General features: G+C 53.5%; 1 protein-coding gene across 3 annotated transcripts in view; it reads left to right on the forward strand.

Annotated features, from left to right (window-relative positions):
- Positions 1-18: 18 nt before the first annotated feature.
- Positions 19-19796, forward strand: part of PPP1R13L (protein phosphatase 1 regulatory subunit 13 like) — a 28495-nt gene continuing 8717 nt past the window's right edge. Inside the window, exons 1-10 of one of the 3 annotated variants that reach the window (XM_055251118.2) lie at positions 443-808; positions 900-980; positions 1413-1496; positions 8165-8240; positions 8357-8499; positions 9883-10396; positions 10505-10603; positions 10682-10773; positions 11053-11545; positions 14963-15423. In XM_055251118.2, coding sequence (XP_055107093.2) covers positions 545-808; positions 900-980; positions 1413-1496; positions 8165-8240; positions 8357-8499; positions 9883-10396; positions 10505-10603; positions 10682-10773; positions 11053-11545; positions 14963-15423 — 2307 coding nt within the window. In that variant the 5' untranslated portion in view covers positions 443-544. Of the gene's footprint in view, positions 208-442; positions 809-899; positions 981-1412; positions 1497-8164; positions 8241-8356; positions 8500-9882; positions 10397-10504; positions 10604-10681; positions 10774-11052; positions 11546-13980; positions 14077-14962; positions 15424-19796 lie in introns of those variants that run through there. The other 2 variants (XM_055251119.2, XM_063620698.1) reach the window with 2 other exon arrangements.

Genomic DNA, 19796 nt, shown 5'->3' on the forward strand with positions numbered 1-19796 from the left:
GAAGTCTTTTTCCGAAAAATGTATTCCCGAAAGCCGCTGATTCGCTGTTTTGCTGGAGTCAGAGGCCCGTCGGGTCCCGATGCGTCGCCCCCATCGTCCGTCCAATATGGTTTGTTGCAACGCCTCCTTAAAGGGGCAGCCACACTGCTCTTCCTAAGCCTTAAAGAGACAGGACGGTCGATTGGTCTGAAATTCTTAAAGAGACAGGTAAGAATCCTAGTTAGCAGGGCTGTGCTTTCTGTGTTAAATGCCTTCTGGGGAGGCCCAGATGCGTCGGAAGTTCAGAACTTGACTGGGAGAAGCTGGAAAATGGAGAAATAGGGGCAATCCGTCCGGAGGGCGTGAAGTTCCAGCCAGGGGCGGGACTTCTGGACTCCGGGGGAGCGGGAAATATAGGAGGAGGAGCCTGTGGTTCTCGAGGGCGGAGCCTCGGATCCAGGAGCCCCACACGCGTGGAGTGGTGCTGGGCACGGTGTAGCGCTTGTGGATCAAATGGAACTTGTAGATGCCCTCGGGGGTTTAGTCTCATGCGTGGGAAACCTCGATGACTTTCAGGAAGGGACTGATCGGCGACTCCTCCCTGCCCCAGGGCGCGTGTAAACAGCGGCACGTGGACGCAGATTTGGGGGACGCACCCACTTCCCTTCCCACTGGGGCCGCCCCGCGTTGGGCGGCGGTTGGAGCCGCGGGACGGTGGCTAGACAGGGTGACCCGACTGCATTCCTGGCCGGTGTGTCAGCGCCTCTTCCCGCCCCCTCTGCCAAGATTTAGGATCCTACTCCAGAATTGGGGCACTCCTTCTCCCCAGGTGGGAGAGGCTTTCCAGAGCGGAGGGAGGGTCAAGGGGAAGGGGAAATGTTTCCCCTATCCGGGATCTACAGACGGTTTCCTTCGCGTAGGCGAGAGAGACACCGGGGTGCAGCCCCTGCCGTCTCCAGGACTACAATTCCCAGAGGACCCGAGGCACGGAGTCGCCCGAGGTCGGTCGCGGAGGCTGCTGGGGGTTGTAGTCCAAACTAAGATTTTGAACTCTTGCAGGGACATCCTTTAAAAATCCAACCCGCACTTTTTATCGACGGGGAGATTCGGGCTCAGGGACCCTGGGGGATAGTGATCAGGAAAGGGGAAACTGCGCCTGAAGGGGTGGGGCAAGGGCTCAGGAGTCAGTCTCCAGCCACAGCTAGGCAGGCGTCTCGGCTCTTCTGTATCTCCCTGGCCAGGTCGCTCTCGGCTTCTGGGCCTCGCCCTTCCTGTCTGTGAAATGGACTCTGGGTGAATCCAAATGGGATCGTCTCGGGCTACGTCCTGTCTCTCCGGGACTACAAGTCCCAAGGTGCTCGAGGCGACCTCGGCTCCCCCTCCCCTCCGGGACCCGCCTCCAGCCCAAGTCACGTCGTCTAACCTGTTCCCAGCTCCTGCCCCGCCCCGTTCTCCGCTCCCCGAAGCCGGAGCCCGAGCCGGAGGAAGCCCCCCGGTGCCAGGATCTGCCCGGATCCGTGAGTTTCACCCTCCTGGGGACCAGAGGCTCTGAAAAAGCCCAACACCCGCGTCCCTGGGAAGATTGGGAGGGGACTCGGACGCCAGGTCCCAGGGCGGAATTTGGGGCGCGCCGACACCTGGATCCTTAGAAGGAAACTCCGATGCCTGTTTTACTGGAGGGAAGGAAAGCGGGTTCGGATGCCTGAATTTTTGGAATGGAGGGATTCGACCCCTTCATCCCGGGGAGACGTTGGAGCTGGAATTCCTGAGTCCCTCGAACTGGGGAGCTCTAGGAAGCCGAGTCTTTGGGTAGTATAGGGGTTCGAATCCCCGAGTCTTGGTCAGAAATGAGAGGCTCAGACTGGTGGGGCTCAGGGTGGAATGGGTGACCACCCTGCCACCCTCAAGCTGCTGTCTCGACCGATCTTCTAGGTCTCTCAGCAGAATTAAGGGTGGGGCAGGGATAGTGGAGCCTGGGTTCCTGAAGTGGAGCAGGACAGGTACCCGGGGTCCCTCCGGAGGCTGTGTCCCGGTTCTCCCCCGACTTTTCGGCTCGGGGATGGGGGCGGGGGAGGAGAGAAAACACCGAGGCAGATCTCCAACCTCCTCTGTGCCGCTGAGCGAACCCAACATGTCATTAACCTGGGCGTCAGACCTGCCTAACCAGAGAAGGGACATCCGCCCTAGGGCACCCCCTGGCGGAGGTGGGCTCCCCTATTGCCTTATGGGGTGGGAGACAGCTAGGTTTGCAGAGGTAGTTCTAGAACCCAGGGCAGAATTCCGGAAAGCGGCTATTGGATTCTGGGAGGTTTGCATAGTCGGGCATTTAACCATTACACGGAGAGGAAGGGGTAAACTGAGGCTTGGAGCTCACATAGGCAGTAGAGTTTGTGGGGTCAGGATTCTGCCTCCTCCTTCTTCTGCAGCTTTCTGGGGGACGGGATTCCATCCGCCCCCGCCAGATTTTCTGACTAACCTTCTGCCTCAGGGCTCCTTGCCCTGACCCTGAGGTGGGAAATGTCACCTCCACGCCCATCTGTCTGACCTGAGGTATTGTGGGAGATAAGGGAGGGACAGAGGCTAATTCTGGAGGTGTCTGTCTGTCCTTGAGGCTGGGGGAGGGCAGGACCAGGCACCTCCCTCTGTCTATCTCCCCGTTCTCTCCACCCCCATGCGTCCTAAGAAGGGGGATTAAAAACAGAATGGGGGAGGCGGGCATCTGATGAGAGAGGGGTGTTTCCCAATGTCTGGGCTTGAAGGGCATTTGATGATAGCCTGAAATGAAATTAAAAATAATAACCGTGGCTGCCAAGACAGGGCTCTGGGTGTGCCAAGCTCAGAGCTGGTAGGTAGGTAGGTAGGAAAGCTCGCATTGTCTAGAGGAGTCTTGGGTGACTGAGAGGTCTCCCTTTGAATAAGGTTTGCTGACCCCAGGGAAGGACTCCTCATTACGAGTGGAGAAACGGAGGGTGGAGAGTGGATATTGCCCACACCCTGGGCTTTTGCCAGCTTCTGTCTGGAATCTTCCAGGGCTCTCCCAGCACCCTGGTCCCTAATGGACTGAGGGTGATCACTGGCCAGACTCAGGAATGTACAGGGGAGATTTAGGACTGTGAGCGGCAAGGGCTCAGGAAGTTGAGACCCTGGGTGTCAAAACTCAGAGCTTGCATGATCTCAGAAAGAGTTGAAAGGGCCCTTTTAGGGGAAAAAAAAATTACATTGAGTCTTGACCCCTCAGTCTGTTGCCAGACCCTGTGTTATTATAATGAACAGCCAAGGACATCTGGTAATTATGAATCCTGTATGTGTGAACTTTATTTCGCGCACTGCATTGTTCTAATCACGGCTTATAAATTATGTCACTCAATCCTCATACTCCTTTGAGGTGAAGGTATTAATTCTTCCCATGGTCCACATGAGGAAACAGGCACAGAGAAGCTAAATAACAAGCCCAAGTGAAGGCTTAGAGCAACAAAGGCCCTAGCCCATTCCATAGACGTCCACAAAGGAGGAAACCGAGTCCCAGAGACAGTGGAGCCTCTCCCAGATTCAGTGTGACCCGACAGGGCTGTAGGAGTCCAGCCTGGGTGTTCCCGGCTCAGTCTGGCTCTCTGACCCGGTTCCTACTGAAGATGACTCCTCCAGGAAGTCCACAGGATCCTTAGCCCTAAAGAACCTGGCTGGGGTGCATAGGAGGCCAGGGAAGGAGAGCCAGGGGTGGAGCGGAGAGAGGAGCCCAGGGGAGAGTACCTGCGGCTGGACCAGAGCCCGCGGGAGAGCTCGGAGCTAGAGCTGGAGGGGAGCACATGGGAGAGGATTCGGAGGCGGAGGTCAGGGGCAGAGGCCTGGGAACAGACACACGGCCCGCGCCACCCCCGCGCCCCGCCCTTGTACCCCGCCCGGCCCCGCTCCTTTGCCGCGGGATGTACAGCACCTGCCCGGGCCCGCTGCGCATTCCCCGGGACTGAGCTCAGGCGCAGTCCGCCCTCCTGGCGGGGGTCCGGGCGTGACCGCCCCCTGGTGGCTCCGACGTCCCCACCGCCTGTCCCTGCGACAGCCCCACACCCAGGGTTGGCATTTCCTTAGAGCCAGAGAATGTCAGCATGGAATCTGAGAATCTTGGAAATTTGGGGATGATGGCGCCGTGGCTCACGCCTGTAATCCCAATACTTTGGGAGATTGAGCCGGGGAGGATCCCATGAGGCCAGGAGTTCGAGACCAGCCTAAGCACAAGCGCAAGGGAGACTAAATCTCTACCAAAAGAAAAAAAAAGAGTCACTTACAGCTGGCATTGGAGTCTGCACAGACTTGCTCATTTATCTATTTTAACAGTTAACAAAATATTGTTTGTGTATCTCTGAAATTCTAAATGCCCGAATTTTGATTCCTGTAGTCTCTTCTTCCTAAGGCCTCAATTCTCAGAGCCCTGAATTCCTCCTGTACCTTCTGACCAGGTGGATTCTTACAATAGTCCTGTGAGGTGAACTTTTTTTTTTTTTTTTTTTTTTGAGACGGAGTCTCGCTCTGTCGCCCAGGCTGGAGTGCAGTGGTGCAATCTCGGCTCACTGCAAGCTCCGCCTCCCGGGTTCACGCCATTCTCCTGCCTCAGCCTCTCCGAGTAGCTGGGACTACAGGCGCCTGCCACCACGCCCGGCTAATTTTTTTTGTATTTTTAGTAGAGACGGGGTTTCACCGTGGTCTCGATCTCCTGACCTCGTGATCCGCCCGCATCGACCTCCCAAAGTGCTGGGATTACAAGCGTGAGCCACCGCGCCCGGCGAGGTGAACTTTTATCCCCATTTTACAGATCAGGAAACTGAGGTACTATGGTCAGGGTTGGACGGTGGTGCTGCCAGATTTGATGATTTGATTTTTTTTTTTAAGAAATGGGGTCTCATTGTGTTGCCCAGGTTGGTCTTGAACTCCTGGCCTCAAGTGATCCTCCCACCTCGGCCTCCCAAAGTGCAAGGATTACAGGCGGAAGCTACCACGCCCGGCCCTTAGATTTGAATTTTTGAAGTCTGACTTCTTACTCGTGCTTTTACCAGCCCCACTATACCATCCATCTAGACTTCCAGAGCAGTGCAATCCTGGATTAGGTAGAATGTGGTACGGAAAGACTCAGAATTCTGGGTTAGACAAATTGGAGAATTCTAGAATGTTCCAAAGATAGAATCTTGGACTCAGAACTTTCCAACAACAGGCGCTTTAGCTGAGGGGTTTAGGCGCTGCAGAACTTTGGTTACAATCCTAAGGTCCTTATAGTTTCAAAGTCTAGGGCTCATAGAGAGTAAAGGGGCCTTTCAGAATAGCTGGTTTGACCAGGTGTGGTGGCTCATGCCTGTAATCTCAGCACTTTGGGAGGCCAAGGTGGGAGGATTGCTTGAGCCCAGAAGTTCAAAACCAGCCTGAGCAACAAAGCGAGACCCCTGTCTCTACAAATTTTTTTTTTTTTTTTGGGTGGGACGGAGTCTCGCTCTGTCTCTGAGGCTGGAGTGCAGTGGCGTGGTGATCTGGCCTCACTGCAAGCTCCGCCTCCCTGGTTCCCACCGTTCTCCTGCCTCAGCCTCCCGAGTAGCTGGGACTACAGGCGCCCGCCACCATGCCCAGCTAATTTTTTTGTATTTTTTAGTAGAGACAGGGTTTCACCATGTTAGCCAGGATGGTCTCGATCTCCTGACCTCGTGATCTGCCCGCCTCGGCCTCCCAAAGTGTACAAAATTTTTTTAAAAAATTAGCTGGGTGTGGTGGCGCGAGCCCATACGTACAGTCTCAGCTACTCAGGAGGCTGAGGTGAGAGGACCACTTGAGCTGGGAGGTCGAGAGGCTGCAGTGAGTCACAATTGCAGCCTGGATTACAGAGCGAGACCCTATCTCAAAAAAAAAAAAAAAAAGGTGATTTGCCTTCTTCTTTAACTGTTGGGGAGACTGAGGCCCAGGGAGTGGAGAGGACTCAACACCCAAGGTCACACACTCCCTGTTCATCCAAATGAGCCGCCAGCCTGAACAGGTTCTGTTCCTTCGACTTCCCAGACAGAGGCGGGTATCAGCATGCCCCAGCCTGCCCTGCTGCCTATACCGCCAGAGCTAAGCGGTTGATGCAGCAGGGAGGTGGCAGAGCTGGTGGGTGTGGTGGCTAGCATGGGGATAGGGATGGTGCTGGCCTGACCGGTTCCTAGTGGCCTAGCTCCCTCCCACTGGGCCAGTGACCACAGCTACCCCTCCACCCCTGGCCACCTCCCTGTTCCTCTTGCTAACAATGGGTCAGTGAGAGCCAGACCTCCACTGAATGGGGATCCTAGGGAGAGGAAGCTGAGCAGTCGCTTCCCTCTGGGACCCCTCTAATCTGGTGGAAATGACCCAGAATAATTTAGATGCGGGTGTGAAACCCATTACTACTGACTTCTTGCAGGGTGACCTTGAACTTATGTTTCTGAGCCATGCTTTCTTGCCTGCTAAGGTGGTTTTGACCATCGAATGAAGCTTTCGGTGCACGGCATTTCTCACCACTCTAGAAGGGAGTGGCCCCTCAATTAATTTTTTTTTTTTTTTTTAAATAGAGCCTTGCTCTGTCACCGAAGCTGCAGTGCAGTGACACAATCTATGCTCACTGCAACCTGTGCCTCCCAGGTTCAAGTGAGCTTTGTGCCTCAGCCTCCTGAGTAGCTGGGAATACAGGCACATGCCACCATGCCCAGCTAACTTTTGTATTTTTTTGTAGAGATGGGGTTTTACCATATTGGCCAGGCTGGTCTCGAACTCCTGGCTTCAAGCGATCCATCCACCTCAGCCTCCCAAAGTGCTCGGGTTACAGAAGTGAATCACCGCGCCTGGCTGGTTATTGTTGTTGTTGTTTTAAACATACTTCTTATTTATTTATTTATTTATTTATTTATTTATTTATTTAAAGACGGAGTCTCGCACTGTCGCCCAGGCTGGAGTGCAGTGGCGCGATCTCCGCTCAGTTCAAGCTCCACCTCCCGGGTTCACGCCGTTCTCCTGCCTCAGCCTCCCGAGTTGCTGGGACTACAGGTGTCCGTCACCACGCCCGGCTAATTTTTTGTATTTTTAGTAGAGACGGGGTTTCACCATGTTAGCCAGGATGGTCTTGCTCTCCTGACCTCGTGATCCGCCTGCCTCGGCCTCCCAAAGTGCTGGGATTACAGGCGTGAGCCACTGCGCCCGGGGGTTGTTATTACTACATTTACTACATTATACCTCAAGCAGTAGGCATGGGTTCTAGTACACAGCAGACAGCAGAATTATTATTAAAAAAACAAAAACAAGGCCGGGCGCGGTGGCTCACGCCTGTAATCCCAGCACTTTGGGAGGCCGAGGTGGATGGATCACGAGGTCAGGAGATCGAGACCATCCTGGCTAACCCGGTGAAACCCCGTCTCTACTAAAAATACAAAAATTTAGCCAGGCATGGTGGCAGGCACCTGTAGTTCCAACTACTCGGGAGGCTGAGACAGGAGAATGGCGTGAACCCGGGAGGCGGAGCTTGCAGTTAGCCGAGATCGCGCTACTGCATTCCATCCAGCCTGGGCGAAAATGCGAGACTCCGTCTCAAAAACAAACAAACAAACAAAAACAGGATCTAGCACAGTGCGTCCTGGTCCCTAGTAAACATTCAGTAATTCATGGTTATTCCATCCTATGTTTACCGACACATTGTAGGTAATCAATAGATAATTGTTCAAGGAGTGATTCAGGTCTTCTTAGGACTGAGATAAAGAGATGGACACGGCCGGGCGCGGAGACTCACTCCTGTAATCCCAGAACTACAAAAATTAGCCGGGCATAATGGCGAGCGCTTGTAGTCCCAGCTAGGCAGGAGATTTGCTTGAACCGGGGAGGCGGAGGTTGCAGTGAGCCAAGATCGCGTCATTGCACTCCATCCTGGGCGACAGAGCGAGACTCCGTCTCACACAAAAAAAGAAAGAAAGAAAGAAAGAGAAAGTGAATTCTGGAGCCTTTAGACTGGGTTTGGACTTCTCCGTGGCGCATGGACTTGGCTTTGGAGGAGTTGGCATTTCCCAGCTGGGGAGGGGAAAGGGTAAAGGGCTTCCAGGGGAAGGAACTGAGTTGAGGCGTTGTCCCGCTCCTGACGGCGTCTGACTCCCTGAGGGCGGGGTCTAGAGGGGCGGGGTCTTAGCCGGCTCCCTCCCTCCTCACCATGCAGGCGCCCGCTCCGGCCGGCACCATGGACAGCGAGGCATTCCAGAGCGCGCGGGACTTTCTGGACATGAACTTCCAGTGTAAGCTGGAGTAGGGGGCGGGGCTGGCGAGGTGGGGCCCTCGGCAGCGGGCGGGGGGTGCTGAGGCCGGCCCCTGCCAGGAGGCCGGGTCCTTACCTCCACTCCCGCCTCCCCAGCGCTGGCCATGAAACACATGGATCTGAAGCAGATGGAGCTGGACACGGCAGCGGCCAAGGTGGATGAACTGACCAAGCAGCTGGAGTCGCTGTGGTCAGACTCTCCCGCGCCTCCTGGCCCGCAGGCCGGACCCCCTTCTAGGGTAAGCCTGGTTCCCACCTTGATCGCCAAAGCCAGCCTCTCGCCACAGTCCAGACCAGAGGCCTGGATTTCAGGCAAGATTGCCCCATATAGTTATGCAGGTTGTGGGCTCTTCAAGGGAACTTGAAAAAAAGGGACCAGGCCAGGCGCGATGGCTCAGACCTGGAATCCCAGCACTTTGGAAGGCGAGGCGAGAGAATTGCTTGAGCCTAAGAGTTTGAGACCAGCCTCTACCCATGATTTTTTTAAAATCTGGCTGGGCATGGTGGCTCACGCCTGTAATCTCAACACTTTCAGAGGCAGGCGGATCACTTGAGGTCAGGAGTTTAAGACCAGCCTGGCTAACATGGTGAAACCCTGGCTTTACTAAAAATACAAAAGTTAGCCAGGTGTGGTGGTGCATACCTGTAATTCCAGCTACTTGGGAGGCTGAGGTAGGAGGATCACACTAAGCCAGGGATGTTGAGGCTGTAATGAGCGGAGATAGAAAAGAAAGAAGAAAGAAAGAAAGAAAGAAAGAAAGAAAGAAAGAAAGAAAGAAAGAAAAAGCAAGCAAGCAGGGAGGGAGGGAAGGAGAGAGAAAGGAAGGAAGGAGAGAGAAAGAGAGGAAAGAAAGACAAAGAAAGGAAAGAAAGAAAGGAGAGAGAGAAAGAAAAGAAAGAAAGAAAGGAGAGAGAGAAAGAAAGAAAAGAAAGAAAGGAGAGAGAGAAAGAAAGAAAGAAAAGAAAGAAAGAAAGAAAGAAAGAAAGAAAGAAAGAAAGAAAGAAAGAAAAGAAAGAAAAAGGCCGGGCGCGGTGGCTCACGCTTGTAATCCCAGCACTTTGGGAGGCCGAGGCGGGCGGATCACGAGGTCAGGAGATCGAGACCACGGTGAAACCCCGTCTCTACTAAAAATACAAAAAAAATTAGCCGGGCGTAGTGGCGGGCGCCTGTAGTCCCAGCTACTCGGAGAGGCTGAGGCAGGAGAATGGCGTGAACCCGGGAGGCGGAGCTTGCAGTGAGCCGAGATTGCGCCACTGCACTCCAGCCTGGGCGACAGAGCGAGACTCCGTCTCAAAAAAAAAAAAAAAAAGAAAAGAAAGAAAAAAAGAAAAGAGGGGACCAGTGGAAGTGGACATCTAACGGGACCGTCGGAAGGAAAGAGGCGTTTACCTAAGCGGCATAAAGGTGACATAGAGTAGCGGGCTAGCCACAGTCCTGATTAAGGGCTGTCTCCCCACCACTCCTCACCTGGGCTCTCTGTGCCTGAATTTCCATGGCCGGTCGGCCTCCTCTGGGTTGACCTCCAGTGATCTCTCGACACCTCCCCCGCCCCCGCACACGCACCAACCCTTCCACTAATGTCTCCTTTGATCCATCCCTCAATGCCCTGGCCTCCCCACAGCCGCCCCGGTACAGCTCCAGCTCGATCCCTGAGCCCTTCGGCAGCCGAGGGTCCCCCCGGAAGGCGACCACCGACGGCGCAGACACCCCGTTCGGACGATCAGAGAGTGCCCCAACCCTGCACCCCTACAGCCCGCTGTCCCCCAAGGGCCGGCCGTCGTCGCCGCGCACCCCGCTCTACCTGCAGCCGGACACCTACGGCAGCCTGGACCGCGCGACCTCGCCCCGGCCCCGCGCTTTCGATGGCGCAGGCAGCTCCCTCGGCCGTGCGCCCTCCCCACGGCCCGGGCCAGGCCCGCTCCGCCAGCAGGGTCCCCCCACGCCTTTCGACTTCCTGGGCCGCGCAGGGTCCCCCCGCGGCAGCCCCCTGGCGGAGGGGCCCCAGGCCTTCTTTCCCGAGCGCGGGCCATCACCGCGCCCCCCTGCCACAGCCTACGACGCGCCGGCGTCCGCCTTCGGGAGCTCCCTGCTAGGCTCGGGCGGTAGCGCCTTCGCCCCGCCTCTGCGCGCGCAAGGTGAGCCCAGGGGCCCCTTGCGGGGCCTTTGACTCGCGGGGTCAAAGCGGGCGGGATCCCGGGCTTGCCACCCCTCCCGTCTCATCCTCACTGGAAACTTCTCCCCAGACGACCTGACGCTGCGCCGACGGCCCCCGAAAGCCTGGAACGAGTCTGACCTGGACGTGGCGTACGAGAAGAAGCCTTCGCAGACAGCGAGCTATGAACGTGAGTGGTGGAGGCCCGGGGAGTGGAGGACCCGGAGGAGAGGCAGCCCCACAGACCCTAACGATTCCCGCCCCGCAGGCCTGGACGTCTTCGCGCGGCCTGCCTCGCCGAGCCTGCAGCTGTTGCCTTGGAGGGAGAGCAGCCTGGATGGACTGGGAGGCACCGGCAAGGTGAGGAGGCGACGCCTGGGGAGGAGAGGCTGGGGAAAGTCGAGAAGCGGGGTCGGGGAGCGAGGTCAAGGACAGTCTCCCCCTCGGGGCTGCGATCTGAGTGTCGGCGCCCTTTACCACGCTCTCCCTTCACTGTGCTGGGTTTCTGCCCCTTCCTCACCCTTTTTCTCCCTCACTCCCAGGGCTTCCCTCACCTCCTCTCCCTTCTCGTCCTTTGTCTTTACCTCCCCTCCACCTTCCCTCTCTCACCCGATCCCCTTCTCCCTTCCTCTTCCCCAGGACAACCTCACCAGCGCCACCCTGCCTCGCAATTACAAGGTCTCTCCTCTGGCCAGCGACCGGCGTTCAGACGCGGGCAGCTACCGGCGCTCGCTGGGCTCCGCGGGGCCGTCGGGCACTTTGCCTCGCAGCTGGCAGCCCGTCAGCCGCATCCCCATGCCCCCCTCCAGCCCCCAGCCCCGCGGGGCCCCGCGCCAGCGTCCCATCCCCCTCAGCATGATTTTCAAGCTGCAGAACGCCTTCTGGGAGCACGGGGCCAGCCGCGCCATGCTCCCTGGGTCCCCCCTCTTCAGCCGAGCACCCCCGCCTAAGCTGCAGCCCCAACCACAACCACAGCCCCAGTCCCAACCACAACCACAGCCCCAGCTGCCCCCACAGCCCCAGCCCCAACCACAACCACAGCCCCAGCTGCCCCCACAGCCCCAGCCCCAACCCCAAACCCCTACCTCAGCCCCCCAGCCTCCCCAACAGACATGGCCCCTTGTGAACGAAGGTGAGTCAGCAATGAGGGCCCTAGAGGACTGGGTGAAGGGAGGACCAATGGCAGGGGAACCAGACCAGCCCCTGGGGAGGTGGGGTGATCACAGCCAAATGCCTCTTTACAGGCACTGTCCCTGCAGAGAGCTAGGCCAGGTGAGTGTGGGAATTTGGGTAGGAGCCAGGGATAGCTCAAAGATTAAGTGTGGACCCTGAAGCCAGACTGCCCGGTTCCACACTGTGTGACCTTGGGCAAGTCACTTAACCTCACTGGGCCTCAATTTTCTTGAGTGTAAAAGGGAAAGAATGGGCTGGGCACGGTGGTTCATGCCTGTAATCCCAGCACTTTGGGAGGCCGAGGCAGGCAGATCACGAAGTCAGAAGTTCGAGACCAATATGAAACCCCATCTCTACTAAAAATAAAAAAATTAGCCAGGCGCGGTGGCGGGCGCCTGTAGTCCCAGCTACTCGGGATGCTGAGGCAGGAGAATCACTTGGACCCGGGAGGCGGAGGTTGCAGTGAGCCAAGATTGCGCCACTGCACTCCACCCTGGGCAACAGAGAGAAACTCTGTTTCAAAAAAAAAAAAAAAAAAAAAAAAGGCAAATAATGATAGAATCTATCTTATTGACATATGTTATTAAATTCATATAAAGCCTTTAAAACAGCACCTGATGAGCCAGGTGCAGTTGCTCACACTTGTAATCCCAGCACTTTGGGAGGCCGAGGTGGGCAGATCACTTGAGGTCAGGAGTTCAAGACCAGCCTGGACAACATGATGAAATCCCATCTCTATCAAAAATAAAAAAATAAAAAATAAAAAATTAGCTGGGCATGGTGGCTCACCACTGTAGTCCTAGCTACTCAGCTTGAGCCAGGGAAGTGGAGGTTGCAGTGAGCCAAGATCGTGCCTGCCACTGCACTCCAGCACAGGTGACAGAGTGAGACTCTGTCTCAAAAATAAATAAATAAATAGGATCTGATACATAGTAATTTATCAATAGCTACCATATTAGTCAGGCACCCTGGCTCACCCTTGTAATCCCAGCACTTTGGTGGGCTAATGCAGATATAGGATTGCTTGAGCTCTGGAGTTCAAGACTAGCCTGGGCAACATAGTGAAACTAAAATAGCCTTTACTAAAAATAAAAGTACAAAAAAATCTGCCGGGCATGGTAGTGGTCGCTACTCAGGATGCTGAGGTGGGAGGATCGTTTGAGCCTGGGAGACCTAGGCTGCAGTGAGCTGTGATAGCGCCACTGCACTCCAGCCTGGGTGACAGAGTGAGACCTAGTCTCAAATAAATAACTACCATATTAGTTATAATAATTTATTAATATTTCGTGGTGTGAGATCAGTGAGTTAAGCAGATGGGCTTGAGTCTCTCTTCACTGCTGACTTGCTGTGTGACTGAGGATAAATTACTTGTCTGAAACTCTGTTTCCCATCTGTGAAGAGAGATTAATAATATCTACACTATGGAACTGTGATGGGGATTCAATGAAATAACACGTATGTGTGTGTGTTTGGGTTTATTTTTTTTTATTTATTTATTTTTGAGACAGAGTTTCACTCTTTTTTTTTTTTTTTTTTGAGACAGAGTCTTGCTCTTTCTCCCAGTTTGGAGTGCAGTGGCACTTGCTCACTGCAAGCTCCGCCTCCCGGGTTCATGCCATTCTCCTGCCTCAGCCTCCCGAGTAGCTGGGACTACAGGCGCCCACTACCACCCCCAGCTAATTTTTGTATTTTTAGTAGAGGCGGGGTTTCATCATGTTAGCCAGGATGGTCTCGATCTCCTGACCTCGTGATCTTCCCGCCTCGGCCTCCCAAAATGCTGGGATTACAGGCGTGAGGCACCGTGCCCAGCCAAGATGGAGTTTCACTCTTCTTGCCCAGGCTGGAATGCAATGGTGAGGTTTCAGCTCACTGCATCCTACACCACTCAGGTTCAAGCGATTCTCCTACCTCAGCTTCCCAAGTAGGTGGGATTACAGGCATGCACCACCACACTCAACTAATTTTTTGTATTTTTAGTAGAGACGGGGTTTTACCATGTTGTCCAGGCTGGTCTTGAACTCCTGACCTTAGGTGATCCACCCACCTCAGCCTCCCAAAGTGCTGGGATTACAGGCATGAGCCACCATGCCCAGCCGTGTGTGTGTGTGTGTGTGTGTGTGTGTGTATTATTTATATGTATATACATACTATATAAAAATATATATACATTATATATATAATGTGTGTGTGTGTGTGTGTATATATTTTTTTTTTTGAGATAGAATGTCACTCTTTTGCCCAGGCTGGAGTGCAGTGGTGCAATCTTGGCTCACTGCAACCTCTGCCTCCTGGGTTCAAGTGATTCCTGTGCCTCAGCCTCCCAAGCAGCTGGGATTACAGGCATATGCCACCACGCCCAGTTAATTTTTTTTTTTTTTTTTTTTGTATTTTTAGTAGAGACAGGGTTTTACCATGTTGGCCAGGCTGGTCTCAAACTCCTGATCTCAAGAGATCTGCCTGCCTCGGCCTCCCAAAGTTCTGGGATTACAGGTGTGATCCACTCGACTCAGCCAATAATGCATGTTTTTATTTCCACCTGCTTTACTGCCAGAATGAGTAAGACAGAGAAGAAATCATTAAACACCAGGATTCTTTTTTTTTTTTTTTTTTTTTTTTTGAGACAGAGTCTCGCTCTGTCACCCAGGCTGGAGTGCAGTGGCGCGATCTCGGCTCACAGCAAGCTCCGCCTCCTGGGTTCACGCCATTCTCCTGCCTCAGCCTCCCAAGTAGCTGGGACTACAGGCGCCCGCCAACACGCCCGGCTAATTTTTTGTATTTTTAGTAGAGACGGGGTTTCACCGTGTTAGCCAGGATGGTCTCGATCTCCTGACCTCGTGATCCGCCCGCCTCGGCCTCCCAAAGTGCTGGGATTACAGGCTTGAGCCACCGTGCCCGGCCTTAAACACCAGGATTCTACTTCCTGCTGGAGTTTTCTGCCTGAGATGTTAGGAGAGGAAATTCTTAGGATCTCAGAAAGTCACATCTATCACGGTTGGTAGAAGTAGATTCTAGAGTCAGCCAGAACTGAGTTCAAGTCTCAACTGCATGGCTTTGGGCAACTGATTTGTCCTCTCTGAGGCCCAGATTCCCTTTCGGAAATGTGGAGATGGCAGTGTATCTACCTCACAAGGCACTGGTGAGATTACAATAAGGTAGGCATGTAAAGTGCCAGGCACATATAACTGCTCAGTAAATGGGAGGCATCATAATTGTATATTATTCGCAGCCCAAGGAAAGTGTAGCCCGGAGAGGGCAAGGAACTTCCCTGAGGTCACACAGAAAATCATGTGCTGGTTGTATGTCCTGCAAGTTGTGGAGCGGGAGTCTTGGGTGTCTCCTGGGGACCTGTCCTCTGATGGGCTCTTGTTCCGGCTAGGACCCCCCAAACCCCCCACCGAGCTGGAGCCTGAGCCGGAGATAGAGGGGCTGCTGACACCAGTGCTGGAGGCTGGCGATGTGGATGAAGGCACTGTAGCAAGGCCTCTCAGCCCCACGAGGCTGCAGCCAGCACTGCCACCGGAGGCACAGTCAGTGCCTGAGCTGGAGGAGGTGGCACGGGTGCTGGCGGAAATTCCCCGGCCCCTCAAACGCAGGGGCTCCATGGAGCAGGCCCCTGCTGTGGCCCTGCCCCCTACCCACAAGAAACAGTACCAGCAGATCATCAGCCGCCTCTTCCATCGTCATGGGGGGCCAGGGCCCGGGGGGCCGGAGCCAGAGCTGTCCCCCATCACTGAGGGATCTGAGGCCAGGGCAGGGCCCCCTGCTCCTGCCCCACCAGCTCCCATTCCACCCCCGGCCCCATCCCAGAGCAGCCCACCAGAGCAGCCGCAGAGCATGGTAAGTAACACAGGAGGAAACCGGGGTATGTTTGCTACGTGGATCCAGGAGCTGTAGCAAAGAGCCCTCCAAATGCAGTGGCTTAGATGAGATCGAAGTTTTCTCCTCTTTTGAGTAGAAGTCCAAGAGTTTGCAGCCCAGGACTGTAGGCAGCTCACTGGAGTCAGGACCCAGGTTCTATCTACCTAGGGCTCTGCCACCCATCCGGGGCGGGGTAAGCCTGCCCTCATGGTCCTAGATGGCTGTCACCAAGTCTGCCCTCCAGCCAGGAAGAGAGAAGGAAGAAGAGAAAGTGCCCTTTCCTGTTTCAGGCAGAACCTGGGAGTTCCACACATCACTCTGCCTGTTCCCACTGGCCAGGAGCCTCATTGCAATGGGATGCTGGGAAATGTAGTCTTTAGGATAGCTGTGTGTGAGTATATAGAGGGCCATCTGGGAGTCTTGGCCACATGGAGATGTTCTCTGCTCCTTCTCTCCAATAACCTGCGCCTGTGCCCTGCCCCAGGCATTCCTTCAGCAATCTCGGGTCTTACACCTGGACATGACTGAGTCTTGGCACAACAGTGGGTTCATTCTGGGACTGAGAAGTCTTACCTGAATCAAAACAGTCACCCTCTCTTCTCTCCCTCTCTGTCTCTGTGTCTCTTGTGTCTGCTCTGCTCTCTCCTCTATTTTTTTTTTTTTTTCCAGGCAGAGTCTTGCTCCATCACTCAGGCTGGAGTGCAGTGGCTTGACCTTGGGTCACTGCAACCTCCACCTCCCAGGTTCAAGCCATCCTCCCGCTTTAGCTTCCCAAGTAGCTGGGATTATAAGCGTGCGCCACCACTCCTGGCTAATTTTTGTATTTTTAGTAGAGATGAGGTTTCACCATGTTCTCCAGGCTGGTCTCAAACTCCTGACCTCAAATGATCCACCTGCCTCAGCCTCCCAAAGTGCCTGTGTGCCGCTGTGCCTGGCTTTGCTCTCTCCTCTTATAAAATAGTGAGTCTCGGCCGGGCGTGGTGGGTCACGCCTGTAATCCCAGCACTTTGGGAGGCTGAGGGGGTGGATCACGAGGTCAGAGGTTCAAGTCCAGCCTGACCAACATGGTGAAACCCCGTCTCTCCTAAAAAAAAATACAAAAATTAGCCCGGAGCGGTGGCGCATGCCTGTAATCCTGTAGCAGGATGAACCACAGACAAAACTCCTCAGACACCGGATTAAAGAAGGAAGAGGCTTTTATTCGGCCGGGAGCATCGGCAGACTCGCGTCTTAAGAGCCGAGCTCCCCGAGAAAGAAATTCCTAGCCCTTTTAAGGGCTTACAACGCTAAGGGGTCCACGTGAAAGGGTCATGATAGAACAAAAAGTTTTAGAATGCTTTCTCATACAATGCCTGGAATTTACAGATAATACCAGTAGTTTTGGTCAGGGGTTAATATTATTATTTTAACCACCAGGGCCAGGTGGTGGCACCAAGGTCGTCTAGCTATTTATCTTTTTGCTTTCTCCCTTTTTTTCCTGTCTTATAAACTAGGGAAAAGGGGAGGTGGGGGGAGAAGCTGGGAAGGACAACAGGAGAAATGGTGTTCTCATTCCAATCCCAGCTACTCAGGAGGCTGAGGCGAGAGAATCGCTTAAACCCGCAAGGTGGAGGTTGCAGTGAGCAGAGACTGCACCACTGCACTCCAGCCTGGGCAACAGAGCAAGACTCCATCTCTAAATAAATAAATAAATAGGCCGGGCGTGGTGGTTCACGCCTGTAATCCCAGCATTTTGGGAGGCTGAGGCAGACGGATCACGAGGTCAGGAGATCGAGACCATCATGGCTAACATGGTGAAACCCCATCTCTACTAAAAATACAAAAAATTAGCCGGGCGTGGTGGTGGGTGCCTGTAGTCCCAGCTACTCCAGAGGCTGAGGCAGGAGAATGGTGTGAACCCGGGAGGCGGAGCTTGCAGTGAGCCGAGATCGCGCCACTGCACTCCAGCCTGGGCGACAGAGCAAGATTTCGTCACAGAAAAAATAAAATAAAAATAAATAAATAAAAAGTGAGTCTCGGCTGGGTGCAGGACTCCACCTCCTGGGTTAAAGCGATTCTCCTGTGTCAGTCTCCCAAGTAGCTGGGATTACAGGCATATGCCACCACGCTTGGCTAATTTTTGTATTTTTGGTAGAGATGGGGTTTCATCATGTTGGCTAGGCTGGTCTTGAACTCCTGACCTCAAGTGATCTGCCCGCCCTGGCCTCCCAAAGTGCTGGGATTACAGGTGTGAGCCACCACACCCAGCCAAGATTAAATACATTAATGTAGTGCTTAGCATAAAACCTGGCACATAACTGTTAACTGCTCTTACTGTTGTCACCACTGGACCAGGGGATGGTCTCCTGCTGATATTGGTCCCTGCATCTTGACTGGGAAGAGGGTTGTAGCCACATGGAACAGTCTTGAACACTCCATGTGGGTAGACAGAGGGAAGAGATCACTTCTCAGAGAAGTAGGGGTCAGGTGGACCCCTCAAAATGCCTATTCCCAGGCCCTCCTGAGTGTAAAGGCAACGAACCTTGAGGCTCAGGATTTTGAAATCAAGAGGGGATGAATAATAGCATGTTGAAATGGTTGAGCATCCCATTGTAGAATCACAGAGTCCTGGCCACAGAGAAACTTAAAAAATCATAAAATGTAAGAATCAAACGCTAGTGTCACCGTCTTAGAATAGTAACATTTTAGAGTCCTAGAGCATTTAAAGGTTTGAACAGGATCTCAGAATTATAAAGTTAGGCCGGGCACGGTGGCTCATGCCTGTAATCCCAGCACCTTGGGAGGCCGAGGCGGGTGGATCACCTGAGGTCAGGAGTTCAAGACCAGCCTGGCCAACATGGTGAAACCCCGTCTCTGCTAAAAATACAAAAATTAGCCGGGCCTGGTGGCGCATGCCTGTAATCTCAGCCACTCGGGAGGCTCAGGCAGAAGAATTGCTTGAACTTAGGAGGCAGAGGCTGCAGTGAGCCGAGATTGCGCCATTGCACTCCAGCCTGGGCAACAGAGAGAAACTCTGCGTCAAAATAAAATAAAAGGAATCTCTTCTCTTAAAAAAAAAAAAAAGAATTATAAAGTTAGTATCATGGACTGATTATTACCGATTCTTGAAGTCACCAAATCTGACAGTTAAAGATGCTCATATTTTGAATTATAAAATCACAAATTCATGCACTGATATGTTGTAATAGAGGGTGATTATTATTACTATTATTATTATCGAGACAGAGTCTCACTCTGTTGCCCAGGCTGGAGTGCAGTGGCAAGATCATGGCTCACTGCAGCCTCCACCTACTGGGCTAAATTGATCCTCATGCCTCAGCCTCCCCTATGGCTGGGACTACAGGCATGCACCACCACTCCTGGATAATGCTGAACATTTTTTGTAGAGACAGTTCTCATTATGTTGTCCAGGCTGGTCTCCAACGAGGCATGAGCCACTGTGCCCAGCTGAGATTTATACTTTAAATTAATACTTTCCACTATAAAGAAATACACCAACACCATAGAGAGCTTGGGGAAAATAAATAAAAATAGAAGAAAGAGGACAAAATCACACCACTCACAGAGAACCATCATTAACATGTTGAATATTTCCTTCTAGTCTTTTTTTTTTTTTTTTTTTGAGATGGAGTCTCACTCTGTCACCCAGGCTGGAGTGCAGTGGTGCCGTCTCAGCTCACTATAACTCTGCCTCCTGGGTTCAAGTGATTCTCATGCCACGGCCTCCTGAGTAGCTGGGGTTACAGGCGTGCGCCACCACGGCCAGCTAATTTTTGTATTTTTAGTAGAGATGGGGTTTCATCATGTTGGCCAGGCTGGTCTTGAACTCCTGCCTGACCTCAGGTGATCCACTCTCCTCAGCCTCCCAAAGTGCTGAGATTACACACATGAGCCACCGCACCCAGCTATTTCCTTCTAGTCTTTTAAAATGAAATTCTAGGTCAGGCACGGTGGCTCACACCTGTAATCCCAGCACTTTGGGAGGCTGAGTGGGCAAACCACGAGGTCAGGAGAACAAGACCGTCCTAGCTAACACAGTGAAACCCCATCTTTACTAAAAATACAAAATAGCCAGGCGTGGTGGCAGGCATCCATAGTCCCAGCTACTTGGCAGGCTGAGGCAGGAGAATGGCCTGAACCCGGGAGGCGGAGCTTGCAGTGAGCCGAGATCACGCCACTGCACTCCAGCCTGGGCAACAGAGCGAGACTCCGTCTCAAAAAAAAAAAAAAAAAAAAAAGAAATAATGGAAAAATATTAAAGTTCTCCATCATAGAATCTTGGGATTCCAAAGTCCTGGCCCCTCAGCAATTTGAAATAGCAGAACCTAGCATTTCTGCAATCACAACATATT

This window comes from Symphalangus syndactylus, chromosome 17 (assembly GCF_028878055.3).
Source record: "Symphalangus syndactylus isolate Jambi chromosome 17, NHGRI_mSymSyn1-v2.1_pri, whole genome shotgun sequence".
Lineage (NCBI taxonomy): Eukaryota > Metazoa > Chordata > Mammalia > Primates > Hylobatidae > Symphalangus > Symphalangus syndactylus.